The 16,737-nt window shown below is 52.7% G+C and overlaps 5 protein-coding genes across 5 annotated transcripts; 2 read left to right on the forward strand and 3 right to left on the reverse strand.

Annotated features, from left to right (window-relative positions):
- Window positions 1-540: 540 nt before the first annotated feature.
- N7539_007342 (uncharacterized protein) lies at window positions 541-2,151 on the reverse strand (the record flags this gene model as incomplete). Its single annotated transcript, XM_056936943.1, has 2 exons — window positions 541-1,754; window positions 1,872-2,151. The coding sequence occupies 2 exons, from the start codon at window positions 2,149-2,151 to the stop codon at window positions 541-543; spliced, it is 1,494 nt and encodes a 497-aa protein (XP_056787742.1).
- A 2,251-nt stretch (window positions 2,152-4,402) lies between these two features.
- On the forward strand, window positions 4,403-4,826 carry N7539_007343 (uncharacterized protein; the record flags this gene model as incomplete). Its single annotated transcript, XM_056936944.1, has 2 exons — window positions 4,403-4,534; window positions 4,641-4,826. The coding sequence occupies 2 exons, from the start codon at window positions 4,403-4,405 to the stop codon at window positions 4,824-4,826; spliced, it is 318 nt and encodes a 105-aa protein (XP_056787743.1).
- A 5,302-nt stretch (window positions 4,827-10,128) lies between these two features.
- N7539_007344 (M20 family metallopeptidase) lies at window positions 10,129-11,472 on the forward strand (the record flags this gene model as incomplete). Its single annotated transcript, XM_056936945.1, has 1 exon — window positions 10,129-11,472. The coding sequence occupies one exon, from the start codon at window positions 10,129-10,131 to the stop codon at window positions 11,470-11,472; it is 1,344 nt and encodes a 447-aa protein (XP_056787744.1).
- A 312-nt stretch (window positions 11,473-11,784) lies between these two features.
- On the reverse strand, window positions 11,785-13,988 carry N7539_007345 (glycoside hydrolase family 47 protein; the record flags this gene model as incomplete). The annotated part of the gene is made up of 3 exons (XM_056936946.1): window positions 11,785-12,755; window positions 12,835-13,479; window positions 13,550-13,988. The coding sequence occupies 3 exons, from the start codon at window positions 13,986-13,988 to the stop codon at window positions 11,785-11,787; spliced, it is 2,055 nt and encodes a 684-aa protein (XP_056787745.1).
- An 889-nt stretch (window positions 13,989-14,877) lies between these two features.
- Window positions 14,878-16,264, reverse strand: rpt4 (proteasome regulatory particle base subunit RPT4; the record flags this gene model as incomplete). Its single annotated transcript, XM_056936947.1, has 4 exons — window positions 14,878-14,998; window positions 15,061-15,517; window positions 15,592-15,978; window positions 16,048-16,264. The coding sequence occupies 4 exons, from the start codon at window positions 16,262-16,264 to the stop codon at window positions 14,878-14,880; spliced, it is 1,182 nt and encodes a 393-aa protein (XP_056787746.1).
- Between the last annotated feature and the right edge of the window lie 473 nt (window positions 16,265-16,737).

Raw genomic sequence — 16,737 nt, forward strand, 5'->3', positions numbered from 1 at the left:
ATGTACAGTCGGAAGAGGCGCTCTCTAAGTCTCGCAGTGTCAAAATCTATAAAACGCTTTCAACTGGTTTTGATGTATGCAAACAGTAAACGAGACAGATGGGTATAATCGTAAAAAGGGAATGAAACGGGTCACCGACCCAGCCCCAGAGGCATGAGACAGCTCTGGTAGAGAATGCCCAACACCTCAAAGCCGTGATAGGCTTGGACGGGGAGACAAGACGAAGGAAAGGCATGGCGCGGCTGCGAGAGCAGTAGTCGCAGCTCGACGCCGTGAGTCATGACAATCATCAAACAGGATCCAGAACTCTGAAGGCAACACAGAAAGGAAAAGACGTTAAAGTCGTGAGGCTGCAAGCTCCGCCACAGCACAGGGAACTGTACCGAATCGAAGGACGACTTGGGGGGCGTGAGCTGCGAGCAATGTCTATAGGTCATTATGATAGGAAATGAAGATCGCTCAGAAACAAGTGTCAAAGAAAGAAGAGAGAGAGGGGGGGGCGTGTAATATGATCAGCTGTGGCGATTGAAGCATCAGTTTTCACGATCGACCCACCAAATCTTGGAAGAAACGGAAAAAGTTGCGCTTCTTATAAGACTTGGGACGGCAGGGACCTGCGATTTCCGCCACGGGGGAGACAGTCATCGGTCCGACAATGTCTTCATCCCCCATATCGGGGAACTTGGCGTTATCGTGGAGACGCGGGACGCAGACGCGTTCGCAGGGTCGTCGCTCAGTGTGAGTCAGAGCCAATGCGACGCCGTCCGCTGATCCGAGGGCATTGAGAGTGGCCTCGTGCTGAGTGCGCCATTCGCGATCAATCGATTCCCACTTGAGGCTGGTCAATTTGTAGATATTGGAGGTCACCCCGTAATGCTCGCCGGTGCGAACCAGGTGCTTCGCGAAATTGCACCGCGCGAGATCCCAGTCCGTACGTAGTTGCTGGAAGTGCTTCAGATCAAAGACCTCCGGGACGTACGGTTCAGGTTGGATAGTGAAATTGGCATGACCCAGCTTGGCCGCCCACACATCGTTCGGATCCGTGAGAACGAAGGGGGCGGCCTCGCCGGAGACGGTGCGGATTGTGCCCGCGCGAGCTCGGGAGATGGATGCCAAGGAAGGCTTGGAGGAGAGCGGCGGGGAAGGAATACCGGACACGCCCATGAAGCGAGGCTCCGCGCCCATGTTTGGGGATGTGCTCTCGCTCACATCGGCGACTGACGGCGACTGAAGTGGGGACTGAACTCGCGAGGTGGTTGTGCTGGAGTGGTTATCCCCTAACAGTGGTGGAAGCAGAGGGGTCGTGGCTTGCAGATCCTCTTCCTCATTCTCCTGCTGACTGATACTGTTTGCGCGAGTGATATCGATTGGTCGGGCGCCCGAATTACTGACGCGCTCCTCGAAGATGGTCTGGGCCGGGGATGGAGGGATATGAGAGTTGATGCGACTCATGGGAGTGGCGATGAAAGAACTCGCCAGAGCCATAGAAGCGGCGGAGTCTGCGCGCGTTCGCGAATCTTCCACTGGCGCCTCTTGTTCCGGGCTCCCCGAAGCACGCTTGGGTTTCCACCGGGCCGATACGGTCGAGACGTGCGACCCGACGCGGGAGATGGACTTGGTGGACAAGCTATCTGAGCGACGCTTGGGAGGCGAGTCCCAGATCTCCAACCCCGAGTCACTCATCGTGTATCCAGCCGAGTCGTCCATGGGGAAGTAGGATTCGTCTGTCGTGGGGACACTGCATTCGAAATGTTCTAGAAAGAGTCACGCAGCACATGGTCAGCCGCAAAATTCCTCGAGTGTTATGATCATTGCCCGTAAGCACGCGATGCCCCGAAGGCCGGATGCTTATGATGAGCAGGTGCACATACGGAAATATTGATCTTCGATCGAGTCTCGCGCCGGGAGCTCTTCTTTGACGCCGGCCAGATGGCTTCGACTGGAGCTCTCCATGTTGCCCAATCCGGCGGGGGGCACGAGAGACGAGACGGAGCTGGAGACACGGCTGTGTCCGATGGCCGAGAACAGAGAGAGGGCGGGGGAGACGGGCGATGAGGCGTTGATACTTAATGAAGACTGGAAGGGGCGAGGAGAGTCCATGGTGTCTGAGGACGGTCTTTGCGTCTCGGGGTGCTGAGACAGCTGGTGCATCGCGCAATATAAGGCGGGGCCGTAGGGCGTCGCGGATTCTGGAGTAACGGTGGTGGTAGGTCGCTGCACAGCATTGAACAGGAACGCAGGGACCGTGAGTGTGATGGTGTCGCTCACTTGATGAGCGACCACGCCGACGACGGACGCGGGGCGGCAGCAAAGGAGTCCTGAGCAAGATTGATTGTGATTGCCTGATGACAAAGGGTCGATCGACGATAAGCACCCGACGGGACGTGGCGGTGTGATGCAGGAACTGACAAGCCCAAGCACAAGGGCGCCACTAATGAGTGGACCGAGGGGACAAGCCCGATGGGCGCGAGTGTTTTTTTTTTTTTTTTTTTTTTAAAGAAAGAGAGAGAGAGAGAGAGAGAGAGATGGCAAGCGGGTCGAATGGGATAGAGCGAGCAGTGACCAAAGGACGGATCGAACCAACGTGGACCCTGACAGGGAGCGAAGCTCAAAAGGAAGACAAGCACGATGCTTGCCAACTGGCTGGGCAGGAACGACCGCGAGACGGGTGGTTAGGACGACTCGCCAATACTGAGAATCAGCAAACGGGCCAGTGGTGATGTGCCTGACAAGGGAATCCCCGCTATCGTGCAACCTGCAGGTGAGCAGAAGGCCGGGTGCAGCAAGTTGGAGGATGCAGAGAACGAGGCTATCAGGTAGTTGGCAGGACTCCAAGGTGAGAGATCGAGCGCGGGAGAGACAGCGTGTTGGCCGGAGAGACGGAGAGAGAGAGAGAGAGAAAGAGAGAAAGAAAGAGAGAGAGGAGTGACGCGAGGGATCAGAAACTCTGACTGGACTGGTCGTGGGAATCGGTGAAGAGTGAAAGTGAGAGTGGGAGGGCGAGTGAATGCGTGTTGGAAGGAGGTGCCAGAGAGAAAAGATGGCCCCGACAGGCGAGACTGTGTAAGTGTGGTTTCCGAGTCACGATGGTTCAGCCTTTGTTTTGAGTGATTCGGGATCCACGTTCCACACCGTTGGGTATGCAATGTTCACTCTGGTCTGGTCGTGGCCAATGTATTGTCCAGTGTCCAGTGTCCACTGCGTTTCTCCGTCTATCGAGGTTCTCCACTGGGTTGACGGCACTGGGAAAAGCCAGTCCTGGGCGTGACTGGAGGGACTGGAAGTGGTAGACTGAAGACTCAGGGCGTGAAAGAGAACCCGATTCTTCGAGTCTCGACTTCTCGACACTCGAGGCCCTTTTTTGCCTTTCTTCTTTGCCGGGGGCTCCACCGGGGCCCAGAATCCACCGAGCCGAGCGGGCAAGTCGGAGTTCTGACGAAAGTCACCAGTGAACGTTGTGGCTCTCCAGAAGTCCAGAGGGCCTTTGTGAAACTCTTGCTTCGTTTCTGTGCTGCCCACCACCTCCACCTCGGTCGGTGGTGCACCCAATGATGATTCACGAACCCCAATTGCGATGGGCTAGTCTCGTTGGGGCCTTGGGACTCGTGAGAAACGTACGTGTGATTAGTGTGCAGAGTCAAGCGTGTGAGTGCCAGTCACGGCCGTCTGTCTGTCCACACTCCACTGTCGAGGTCTCGATTCCTCGAGATGGAAGCCGAGACGCTCAACTGCGATCATACTTCCCCCAGATCAAGACTTTTGGCCTTCCGAATGCTCGTGACTTTCGCCCCGCTCTTCCGATCTACCCGTTGAGCACTCAAGCGAGGAAGGAGGAACTACGACAGGGTGCAAGAAGGATACAGCTGTACTGGAGTAATCAATGCGGCTGGTGGTTGCGGCGACTCCTTCCCAGATGCACGACCGACGGAAATTCCCACGCGACCGAGAGGCGGATCCTCGGTCGCTTGCCTGAAAGAACCTTCTTCCTCCGTCCCGGTCCGGTGGTTCAGCAAAGCCTGACAAAGCCTCTCCCTCGAGAGAGCCCCGATCCAGGGAAACGCCACTCAGAAGACTCTGGAATGTCAACGGTGGATCTTCTGACGACAGGGCCGGAGAGGAGCACAGCACCGAGAGGGTCTTGATCTTATGACGGGAGGACTCGTGGAGGCCCATAAGAGGCCCAAGAGGGGAGAGAGCCCTGCTCTTTAGGGCTTGCACACACGCTCCAGAGCCGAGCTAAGGACATCAGTACTGACTACTGAGTCTAGTCGTCTACGGACTACTGAGGAGGCAGGACTGAGGAGTCAGGACACTCAGCAATGTCAGGACAATCATGAACGTTCATGGAGTACAACTATGTACGGTGGTTGTACACTGCCGTGATACCACCACCACCACCACCATGATCATCTCTGCACCCGATCAATTTGATATTCGCATCGTTGACTCGTCCATCACAGCAGCGGCACCACGGCCGCAAAGTTTGGTGTCTCTCACTGATCCTTTGTACTACGCCTACTTGGCCGGATTCTTTGTAGGTTTCGTGGTAGGAGAGTCAGTCATAGTAGACTAGTAGTCGGACTAGGATGATGATCATGCCGAGGTGCTCCTCTCACTCTCAGTCAAGTCAATACTATCAGTACCTCATCGCGTGTCGTGGAGACGAGCACGACGGGCGGGTCGAGTGGAATCAGGGTGTTGCCCTGACAGAAGCTCCGCTTGGCCATTGTTTTGGTGAGATGCAAGATCAGCAGCGTCTAGACTCGACAAGTCGCTCGGTGGAGGACCGTTGCTCAGCGCAGCCCCAGTCGGCCGATCCCATTTAAGAACTCATGCGATCGTCCTCGCCGACTCCTCCCATACGATGTGATGCTCTTCCCTGCTGGAACCACTGGGCGGGGATTCTCCCGCCCGCTGGGATTGGACGAACACGTACACAAAGATTTCAAGCTTGGGGCCTCTCACTCATCATGATTTCCATGTTGGGTTCGAGAGGAGAGTGGCAGAGAGGAAAGGATCGTCGTGGAACACGCCAAGAAGGGCCATCGTCATTGCAACTGTGACACGTCTGTGCTTCCCTCCCCAACAGCTTGCTGGTGTTGCTTCAATTCTGAGGTGTCCGAGAGAGCCACACCCCTCTTACCCGGTACTTTGGTTTGGAAGTTTCAAGCCGCTGAGATTTTTAGCGCCCGACCTAGATTGTACTTTTGGTTGTGGGTTTTACACCCTACCCTGATACCGTCTACACTCGACACTGAACAGTACTACAAGTTGGACACTGTGATGACTAGTGAGACTACACAGTGTGAACTTGTTTGAACACTCGTGGACTCAATTGAAGAGTCTTCCAGATAGGACATATTGAAGAGTCTTCCAGATAGGACATCCGGACTAGTCCAAAGTTTACAACACTCGACAAAGTCAAACGTCGTAGTCCAGGGACCCGGAAAGAATCAGGCCGAGTGACTACGCATGGAGAAAATTCTGCCCGATTGCCCAAAGTCAGACCAGTCGCACGACATGATGAAGGCTCGCCGCTACTGCATTCTGCGCGGGAATATGCTGAATATGCTTCAGTGCCGTGCTACAATCAGAAGGTCCCGTCCAGGGCGCCTGGATCAGGTCGGAGATGGTCCTGGCCGTTGACCAACACCGATGATGCAATGCCGTTCCAAAGTATTGATTGAGGTGAGACAGTTGAGCACGGGCGCTACCATATCGCCCGTGTCTCGATGGCCGCTAAACTAGTCCGGTCGATAGGAGTACGAGTGGTGGGACTGGAAGGGCCATGCGATCGTAAATCTCCCTCGGACACACATGCATCCAAGTCAGCCTTGAGCATATGCCATCATATCAACTGATCAAGTGTACAAGTATACAAGTATATTACGACTAACTGAGTTATGTCAACTAAACGTGAACACCCGACCAAGCCGAGGCAGCACGACCCCCACCAGCCGGTGAACAAGTGAACAAGTGAACAAGTGAACACTTGAACAGTCCTCCGATCAATCCCTGTTCCTTCGAGATTCTCACAAACATCCCTGTCAGGTATTCCGGGTCTAGAACCTCGCCTAAATCATGGATGAACTCAACAAACGATCCCTCTCAGGCTCCGCCTTGCGACGAAACTTTGCTACAATGCGACGGTTTAACGTCCGACCTGTACAGTAGTCCTGTAATCAGTACTATACTAGTTACCTGTTAAAAGGAAGTGCTACTAGTCAAGAGATTGCTATTTCACACATTGAACCACTACTACCACTCATTTACTCCAACAAGCAACTCCGTCTCAACCCTATTTTTCATTTTTTTTTTCATCACCGTGAATTCATCATGACCTTTGTCATGGCCGATCTTGAGCTCGGTAAACTCACTAGAATCCTGGATACTTCTTACCGAGTCTGGAAGGTACTACCACAGTACCACTGCCCCATTGGCAGTTTGACACCTCCCTCCCGACTCCAGGACTGGTCTCGTAGGCGAGGCGAGTTCGCCAGAAATAGTGCACGCTTTGTAATCGTACAAACTCACGAGAATTCCGGTCCCTCGTGGGTGCGCCCTTCGTCAGCGCAGGGCCGAAAGAAAGAGGAACCCAGCGTGTTGTGTTGACCCGACAGGATGACGTGGTGGCTACCTAGGTACTGCGTTAGTACCTTCTACCTTGGTACACGCTCACTAGGTATCTAGCTAGCATGTACCCAGTACCTACTAAGCTACCTAGAGGGGAACCTCCAACTTTCGCATTGGTCCCCCGACCGGCTCGCTACGCCCAGTCGACCGTGCAGCAAGAGGGTCTGCAATCAAATTGATCATGATATGATAGTAGTAGGTACTACCTGCTAGGTAGTAGGTACTAGGCACTAGGCATGCACTAAATAGTAAATGCACAGTCTGGTCATATCTCCAGCCCACGTTTAGTGTTCACCATTTCGTAGTAGCTGACTATCTGTTTGGACCAACAGATTTGGCAATCTGGCAATCGGACAAGTTGCCAGTTTGGTACTGGACATTTACTGTACCAAGTCCACAGTACGTGCACTGGACGCGGCTGGGCGGTTGTTGGCCCCCGGAGGGTCGACTCGTGTAGAGTCCAGTCTACAGTCTACAGTCTACACCCAGTACACTGCAGAATTGATCTGTAAGAGTTTGAGATTTGATTTTTCAATGATAGTACTGACTCAGTACTACTGAGTCTACCGAGTGGATGTGGTGGGCGGGATGGAATGTTCCGAGACCACTCCGGTAGAGTTTCTCCGGGCCCAAGGGTGGTCCAAGGAAGATCCTGTACTTGCCAACATGCACATACACATGGAAGCGAGAGATCGTTCATGCGGGTGTCAGGTCGGGCTGTTCCACTGGCTCACCGACGTAAGAAGTCCGGTGTCATCCCGGTGGACAGTTGGAAGCTTCTTCGTCGCTCGAGTTTCAACTTGACAGCTCTGCTTGGGTCGCCGTCCATTCTACAGTGACGAAAATGACTTGTCCAAAGTGTACCACCTAGTCAGTAGACTCGGTAGTCAAGACTACTACTCAGTAGTCAGAACTCAGTACTAGGACTGACCTTCATCCTGATCCTACCCATCGACTGGTGGCTCCTCACGTCAGAATAATGTAGTCTGTCGCGCGAGAGCTCGACCTCACGATCTCTTGACTGCCCATCCCTGTCACGGAGGATCCCAAACCTAGACATATCTCTCCGGAGTCCAGTCAATTTCTCACCTGTCATGCCTGTGGAAGTCGGTGGAGACGCCGTCAAAACCGTTCGCAAGTCCGTTGTCAAATTCTTCCCCGAATCCACCTGTCCATATTTCAGACTCGAGCCTCCACAGGCTGGACACCGAGAATACTTGTGTGGTCTGCTATTGTCCCGCGCTCAGGTCCAGTAACACTTACCTGGTGGCCCCAAATCCTCGACTGATATTTACTGGGCCAATTCATCCAGTTATAATTGCATCTGCTACGTGAGGATGTGCAAGCGAGAGGATCATCCATCCGGCGGTTCGTGAATGAGTCCCATCCCGTGGATCGCGGCTCATCAGACAATATTGGTTCGGAGAAGAGAACCCGAGCAGGAAACCAAAGCAGAACCGTCTGTTTGCACGGATCAATCAATATTGAGTTACAAGGATCAGTATATTGCGAACTTTGCAATCCTTGAGAGAATCAGAAAGTTAAAGAGTCACTGAGATCAAGATGTCGCGCCGGGTGATGGTCTCCAACCTTGAAAGTTCAAACCAGGTAGTTGGGTAGTTGGAACTTGGTAGTGGTAGCGGAACCCTCAGACGCTTCTTTTCTAAACTCTGCCATTGACATCTGTGGCACCCTCTCTCCGTTCCAGGGCTCGCATTCGATTCAGGGTCAAAGGTTTAATTGCGGAGCCAATAGAACAATGCTTGGTTGTCACTACTTGTCGCATATTCGAGGTGAATGCTGGGTTTCCGAGTGTCAACAGGTCAGCGCGCCCTTCAAAGTCGGGGAATGTGCCCACGTTGTTAGGCTGGGTCGGATATCTGAAAGGTCAACACCATTCCTTCTCGGATGCATTCATACATCCATTCGCGTGGCTAGGCCATGTGCCCTGGCTCCTACCATGTCACCAAGCAGTATTCTTTCTCGGATCCAAGCCATTCCACTGGCGTGCCATCGTCATGTAATTAGTAGCGACAGCATTCCTCCTACCTAAGTAGGTAGGTAGGCAGTCTCAGGATGACCTTGCCTATAATTCTATGATGGTGACCATATCCACGATTAGGCATCCGTTTCTTCTACACGTTTATACCTGATTAGGTATTTCGCTTCCGTTACCCCCTCGGGTCGTGGTCTATTAGACCAATTGCCAATAGCACCAGTCACCCCCCATTCCATCCCCTCCATCCCCTCCATCCATGAGTCATGGAAAGCTCTTTCAAGCACAAACATAACATGCGTAGGGCGTGGGGACACATCAGGCAGAGGTTAGGTGGCTTCGTGACGGGACTCAACTCTCGCGCGGGCTGGATCAAAATCTATTCGAAGCCCAGACTCATCCACGAAGTAATATGATACTTAGCTCGACGGGCAACATGGTCTCAATCTCATGAACCAGCCTATTTGGATGAAGATTGCACAAAGATGAAATGAGACCCAACGAGCGGACTGGCCGATTACCCAGCATTGTACAGAGACGCGGACATGGTTAGATAATTCTTGTCCATACGGATACTGTGTATAGACCATAAAGTATAGACATTGACACATACCATTTCCCGCTATGTAGAAGGAGTTCCATTCCATTGATGGGAAATGGTGGAAGTTTCCTCCCATTTGTGAAACTGATAACTCAAGTCTTCTACTTGTCCCTGCTCCGCTACAGCCAACAGCCTCGAGAACTAGCGATGAGTGCGACCAATGGTCTCCATCGCGCGATGTTCGCAGACGGCTAACACTCAATCTATCGCTAATCAGCGGTGATGCGCACTCTCGGAAAAGTCACATAATTTTCTTTCTTTCTTTGGAGAGCCACATCGAATGCAATTGAAGTTTCGCCATTTTCCAGAGGGGGTTCAGCGGCAGCCATTGCAGGTTGTGCAATTGCACGGCATCCATATCGGACAAGCACATTCTCGAGAGATGAGTCCTAAGGATCTATTGCCTGGACTGCACATCAAGTCTCACCACTTGCTTTACGACTTGGACCAAGTGGTTGGAAGCCTGGTAGCGCTACTGTTATACAGCGCATGACATCCATCTGCCTACACACCTGGTACCCCTGAACAAGCACTCAGGTCAACGCCCACGAGATCTAGAAAGAGAGAGAGAGAGAGAGAGAGAGAGAGAGCCATAAGATCTCTGATCAGACACTTCCCCATCATCTGGCCTTGCTGGTTATACAAAAGCTTTGGCGCGATCTGCATCGCGATGCGAGGAGGACTGCTTTCCATCGACGCTAGGTGACACAATCTCACGTGACATTGCTCCATGACCTGGCAGGTCGTGATCGGCTGCAATAGCGCGCAGTTACGTTACTCACCAACCTCGACAGTCCTTCACGTCCGATTTGGCTGACATTGACGAGGGGAAACAGTTTCTCGATTCTATATGATCGCCTCTCCTTACCGGTGTTTCTCTCTCTCTCATTGAACCCGAATGAAGCTCACCTCTTTGCTAGCGGCTGCGGCCGTTGTTGCTGTGTCCCATGCTTCTCCGCACCCCGCACTGGACCAGCAACAGGCCCTGGGAAGCTTGCAAGAGGCTCACCGGACCATTGTCGGTGAGAAAGCCGACCAGTCTCTTGAAGACTTGCTCCAACACGATCCCTTATTGTCCTTCCACCGAGACTTGGTCTCAATTGAGTCGATATCCGGCAATGAGCATGACGTCGGCATCTTCGTCGCCGACTTCCTCAGGGCCAAGAACTTCACCGTCGTCAAGCAGAAAGTTGCATCGGTCAAGAAGAAGAAGGGAGATGTCCCGGATAATGATGACGAGACACCCAAGACAAGATATAATATCTACGCGTATCCTTCATCTCTGCAAGAGCAACCTTCAATCCTAGTCACGAGTCACATTGATACCGTTCCACCGTTCATCCCTTATTCCGTGCACAAGCCTGAATCGGCGACCTCACGATCTGAAAGTGTTGACGACCATGTCATTGCTGGTCGAGGCTCGGTCGACGCAAAGGGTAGCGTTGCCGCACAGGTCTACGCAGTCCTGGAGACTCTAGAGGCCAACCCAGATGCCAAGCTAGGCCTGCTCTTCGTTGTCGGCGAAGAGATCGGTGGAGACGGTATGAAGACCTTCTCCGAGTCTGAAATCAACTTCAAGAGCGCCTACCACACCGTCATCTTCGGTGAACCTACCGAGGCCAAGCTTGTGTCCGGACACAAGGGCATGCTGGGCTTCGAGGTCCTGGCCCACGGTAAAGCGGCGCACTCCGGCTACCCGTGGCTGGGCAAGAGTGCCGTCTCTGCCATCTTACCCGCTTTGAGCCGCGTGGATCAACTCGGTAACCTCCCAGTCAGTCAAGGTGGATTGCCTTCTTCGGACAAGTATGGAAATACCACGCTGAATATCGGAACCATTCGAGCTGGCGTGGCGACAAACGTTGTCCCGGCGTCGGCGCGTGCGGATGTTGCCGTTCGTCTGGCAGCCGGTACTGCCGAGGAGGCGCGCGAAATCATCCGCCGGGCAGTGAAGGATGCGACGCGCGAAGTCGAGGCCGACGTCGAGGTTGACTTTTCCAATCACAATGAAGCTTACTCGCCGCAAGACCTCGATACAGACGTGGATGGGTTCGAGGTGATGCCTGTGAACTACGGCACCGACGTACCCAATCTGACTGTGCGGGACGGTGTGAAACGATACCTCTACGGTCCGGGAAGCATCTTTGTGGCTCATGGTGACGACGAGGCCCTTACAGTCCGCGACATGAAGGAGGCGGTCAAGGGTTTCAAAAAGCTCATTGACGCTGCATTGGAACGGGATTAGAAGAACAGAAACCAAGCCTCATATCGTACATACAATATGGCACTGAAGAGACTGAACCCTGTGAATGTACATCATATCCACCATCACTCGTTCCATTTTTTTTCTTTCCTTCGAGTACTATAGACACGAATTTGGTAGTTCCAGTTAAAAGACAGTGTTTCAAGGAAGAAGACAAGACACGAGGAGAAACGCCGTAAAGATTACCATCTGCCGGTGATGGTCATTCATGGACCAGGAAAAAAAACAATACATGGAAATAAAGCCAGCGTGTCGCTCAGAAGCCATCAAAAGTCCGTAAGTCTTGCCAGATACCTATTGAGCAGCATCCTCAACAGCTGCAACCTTGGCCTTCCTCTGCCAACCAGTCTTCAACTCGCCAGTCGGCTTGAAACGAGGCAGAATATGAGCCTCTGTATTGAACACATGCTCTTCGAGGGGGATGAAATCCCGGTCAGAGAACAACAGGTAGAAATACTTGAGAGTCTCGGCCATCCAGAAGCTCTCCATGTTATCGCGCGTAGTCGGTGGAAGGGTATCCGCGTTGGATAAAGACGTGAACCCCTTGATACGTTTGACCACGTTGGTATTGTCAACCACTTCGTTTTCTTCCACCTCGACGACGGCGGTGTACTTGACGAAAGACTTGAACATCTCCCAGCCCCATTCTCGGTAGGTCTCGTCGCCGGTGATTCGGTACATGTAGAACAGGGATTCGACGGTCTCGGGTCGTTGTAGGTTGTGACGGTCCAGGTTGTGAATTTCAATGTCCTCGCGCCAGACTTGCGAGCCATCGGATGACTGGGAAAGGGGTCCTGAGATTGATTTGTACTCTTGCGGTTTCGTGCTTTCCGGGCCTGTACTGGGATCGGGGTATTTGTCTTCCATCATGACGGGCGGGGAATCGAGAACGAAGTGGGAGATTTCGGGTGCGAGGCCGGTGGCGGTCTTCAAGTATGTGGCCCAGCAGGTCTTCATCAATTCCTTGGCGATAAAGATCTCGTCTTCGCGTTGATGAGACCAGTCTGCCGATTTGCGGGCTTCGGCGAGAGGTTGACCTCCGGTTGCACCCAGAGCATACGTTCCAGGCAGGAAGCAGACCAGGTGGTCCATCTTCGGGCTCAGACTTTCCCGCAGCCCGTCAGGGCGTTCACCCAAGACCAGTAATTGTGCATGCTTGGAGAATGCGAGTAAGTGCTTGCGAACGCCGCGTAGAGACTCATCCCAAAGCTCTTTGTATACGGGTTCTTGTCCGGAAGTTTGAAGGTACTGCTTGATGAGGTATTCTGCGAGCATTTCAAGATTGGAATATTAGCCTCGTCTTCATGTTCGCATCCTCTTTTTTTTTTTTGGCCGTTGACGAACCGTAGTAAGAATCTCCACGACTCCCTAGACGAATGTTCTGGCCTTGGAAGTGGCCCGTCCTGGGGTCGATGAAAATAGGGACAAGTCCGTCTTGAGGGTGTTGCTCATCAATCACCTCCATGACTTTCTCTACCGCTTTCCAATATTCAGCCTCGCCTGTCAGCTTGGCCAAGTACTTGAATTCAAGCTGTACCGACGTAGCCTCAGCGGTAGAGGAGGCGCCACCATCTCCGTGGGACGGTAAGCCTTCGGACTTGTTCAGGTTCACGCTAGCGTAAGGTATTCCAGACGGTGACTCGAATGCGCCGAGTAAGCGGTCCCCGAGATCTGTCGCCTTCTCGATGTACAGGTCCTCCCCAGAAGCGCCGACGTCGTCATCCGCGATTGGAGCAAGGGTCGGGTATTGTGTCGACAAGTAGTGGGCTGAAAGCAGGCCACCCAACATGCGAATCGTCGTCTCAAAGGTACTCACGTCATGATCTTGGGTGTACTTCAACGATGTAGAGATCCATTCTCGCGCATGTCGCACTTCAGTGCTTAGATTCATGACAATCATCGTGTCCAGTGCGTCAACGATGATCCAGCCCATGCCACCCTCGATCATGTTCCTACCCCGGCCTGAGACTGGGTTGTACTCGTCCGAACCTAGAATGACCTCGACTTTTAGCTGGTTTCCTCCAATTCGCATCGAAATGCGTTCAGCGGTCACACTCACCCCAGGCATCCTTCTCATAGCCTTGCCAGCTGACAAGGAACGCATCGCGGACTTTGTCCCTGCGCTCGTTCCAGTCTGCCTTTGCTTTTGACGAGCCTTCGTCATCCATGACTTGCGTCCACTTCCAAAGCTCAACACCAACATCCCGCGACGCAGTCGGACTCCGCCACGTAGGCATCGATGACTTGTAGTACCACAACAAGGTCAGCGCACAAACCCCGAGCACGAACAACGGTCTCCATCTTTTTCGAGGAGCCGTTCGCTTCGGTGTGAAGTATGGCTTGTCCTTGTACATGGGCAACGTTCGATCTCTTGATTCAAAGAATCCTGCGCCTGTGGTCGGACCGGTCGACAGGCCGAGTCCAGTGAGACCCTCGTTGGAACGGTAACGGTTCTCTGGAAATGGGCTCGTGTTGAAGGATCTCCCATGATAGGACATGATCCCCGAATCAATGCCTCTTTACGCGCCGATGGCGAATGTGTGAATACTTGGCGGTTCAGACTTCAAGAAAGCATTGACTGGTAGACTGTTGCTAGCGCGCTGTACGTTCGAGAGTATCGTGGCGTGGAGACAGTCGTGCAGGTCGTGCAGGTCATGCGGGGAAGGACTCGGTGAAGTGAGGGCTATCAGATTAAGAAGGGGAAATCAGCTATGATATAGACAAGTCATCATGAGCAGCCCAGTTCTCATACCACAACCAACTGTAGGCGTAGGCGTCGTGGCAGACTCACGGTGTCGTGCTAGATCGCAATCACAAGACACGGTTCGAGGTGCCAACGTGTGCTTAAGGTCCAGTATTATTGCGCTAGCGCTAGCGCTGTCGCACCAAAGCAGTCTACCCAGTCTGGTTGTGCGAGTAAGGCTTGACAGGGACTCCGGCGCTATGCAATCGCCGGTTAACAAAACAGTTTTCGAGTGCCACGCCAAAGATAGTTCGCCCTGAGTGTGAACGTGGATGTGGATGTACCTGCGAGGATTGAGCCCGCGGGCCGAGTCTCCACCATGGTGCCCGCCGCAAGCCCTATCCCGCAGCCTCCACTTCAGTATCGAGAGAATGATGAGAGATTAAAACGGGAAACTCTTCTACATGCTCTCGATGAGTTATGCTGTACGAGGGCGCTACGTAGCGGGCCAGCCAAATCCATTTTCTCTGGTACATCAGACTCCTGAGGACTAATAGAGTACAAAGTAGGAAAAGATTGAGGACTGCCAGCACCTGTGGGCAGGCAATATTTGCCGGTACTTCTGATGCATGGTATTCTAAAATATCGAAGCGTCCATAAAGGATGCAAGCTTCACCGTCGTGCGCTCTTTACATCTGAAAACTTTAGAGCTTCTGGTACTCAAGCTTACCCTCCAACTTCTTGGCTTCAGCCACCTTGCGTACGGCCTTGTTAAAGTCATCCTGGTTGATGGCATCCCGATAATCCTTGATTGCGAAAAGACCCCTGTATTTGCTGTTAGTCCAAGGCACATACACACACGAATGAGTAGCGCAAATTCAACTTACGCTTCCGTCACCACGTTGCGCAGATCGGCACCGTTGAGACCATCGCTCATCTTGACCACGCTCTCAAAATCGATTTCACCTTCCAGTTGCACCGTACTTGAGTGGATCTTGAGAATCTCAAGGCGACCAACCTCATTGGGCAAGGGAATCTCGATCTTGCGGTCGAGACGACCAGCACGGAGCAGCGCAGGGTCGAGAGTATCCGGTCGGTTCGTGGCCATGATGATCTTTGTCTTGCCAAGGTAATCGAAACCATCCAGTTGGTTTAGCAACTCCATCAGCGTACGTTGAATTTCACGATCCGCCGATGTGCCTTCTGAGAAACGTCGCCCACCAATCGCATCGATCTCGTCCATGAAGATGATACAGGGCTCGTGTTCCTTGGCGTATCCGAACATTTCACGAATCAATCGCGCAGATTCACCAATGTACTTGTCAACAATCGCAGAAGAAACGACTATTCAGACAATCTCGTTAGGAAAGACGGTCGCAACACAGGGCACTGTGCGCAAGGGAACACTTGGGACTCACCCTTCAAGAAATTCGTCTCCATTGAACTAGCGACGGCCCGGGCCAACAGGGTTTTACCCGTGCCTGGAGGGCCGTAAAGCAAAACACCCTTTGGAGGCTTGATTCCCACCCGTTGGAAGAGCTCGGGGTTCTTCAACGGTAGTTCGATAACCTCTCGCAGTTCTCTGATCTGGTCGTTCAAACCACCAATACCGGCGAAGTTCACCGACCCGGGATCCTCCAATGACATGTTGTAAACCAAGGGATCGACCTCCCGAGGGAGCATTCGCATGATTGTCAATGTTGTCATATCCAAGGCCACTCGCGTGCCTTGCTTCAGCTTCGCTTTGTCGACCTTGGAACGGCAACCGACAACATATCGTGGCCCCGAGGAAGCTTTGACGATGACTGCATACAGATGACAGGGTTTAGACAGTGGCGAGCAGAGTCAACCGCAACGGGAAATGAGAGACGTACATCGTTCTTCATCCAGCTGTTTCAACACCTCGCCGATAATCTGACCAACACTTTGAAGTGCTTTGATGTTGTCCTCTGAGACATCGAATTCATGCTGAAGGTCCTTGATCCCCATCCGGAGACCCTTGAGCTTGGCTTCCCATTCTCGTAGCTCCAACAAGCTGTTCTTGTAATCCTCAAGCGCTTGCTCGCGCTCCGGGTCGACGCCGCCGTTCATGATGGTCGATTGGCTGAATCGCGAACCAAGTGTTTTGAGACAGTCAACTATTGCCAGACGTCAAAATGGGAAGAAAAGAAAGGCCGCGCGAGTGATGAACGGATAATAGATTAATGCAAGAACTGGAAATGCTCAGTTAGTGAAGCTGGTTGAGCTACCTAGCATCCGGTCGAGGAGCTGCTGGTAAGGTCACCTGACAAAGTAATCGTCAGTCATGTGATCTGCATCATTCGCCGGGATGCCGTCGCAGTGTCCACCTCAGGCACCCGAATCATTTCGGATCATCTATAAGACGAGATCACAGATGGTCCAGACGTGAAATGGGCCCTTCAAAATAATTTGTGCTCGACAGTTCCCACTTCTGGAAGTGACTCGATGTGCGTTACTGTTGATTATAGTACCGAATGCAAACAATTTACTGGTCTTTTGAACACGCTAGAGACCCCGGAACGCTCTCGTTGTAGATGAAAAAT

Source organism: Penicillium diatomitis, assembly GCF_028827545.1.
Source record: "Penicillium diatomitis strain IBT 30728 chromosome Unknown utg000010l_segment0_segment0, whole genome shotgun sequence".
NCBI classification, from domain to species: Eukaryota; Fungi; Ascomycota; class Eurotiomycetes; order Eurotiales; family Aspergillaceae; genus Penicillium; species Penicillium diatomitis.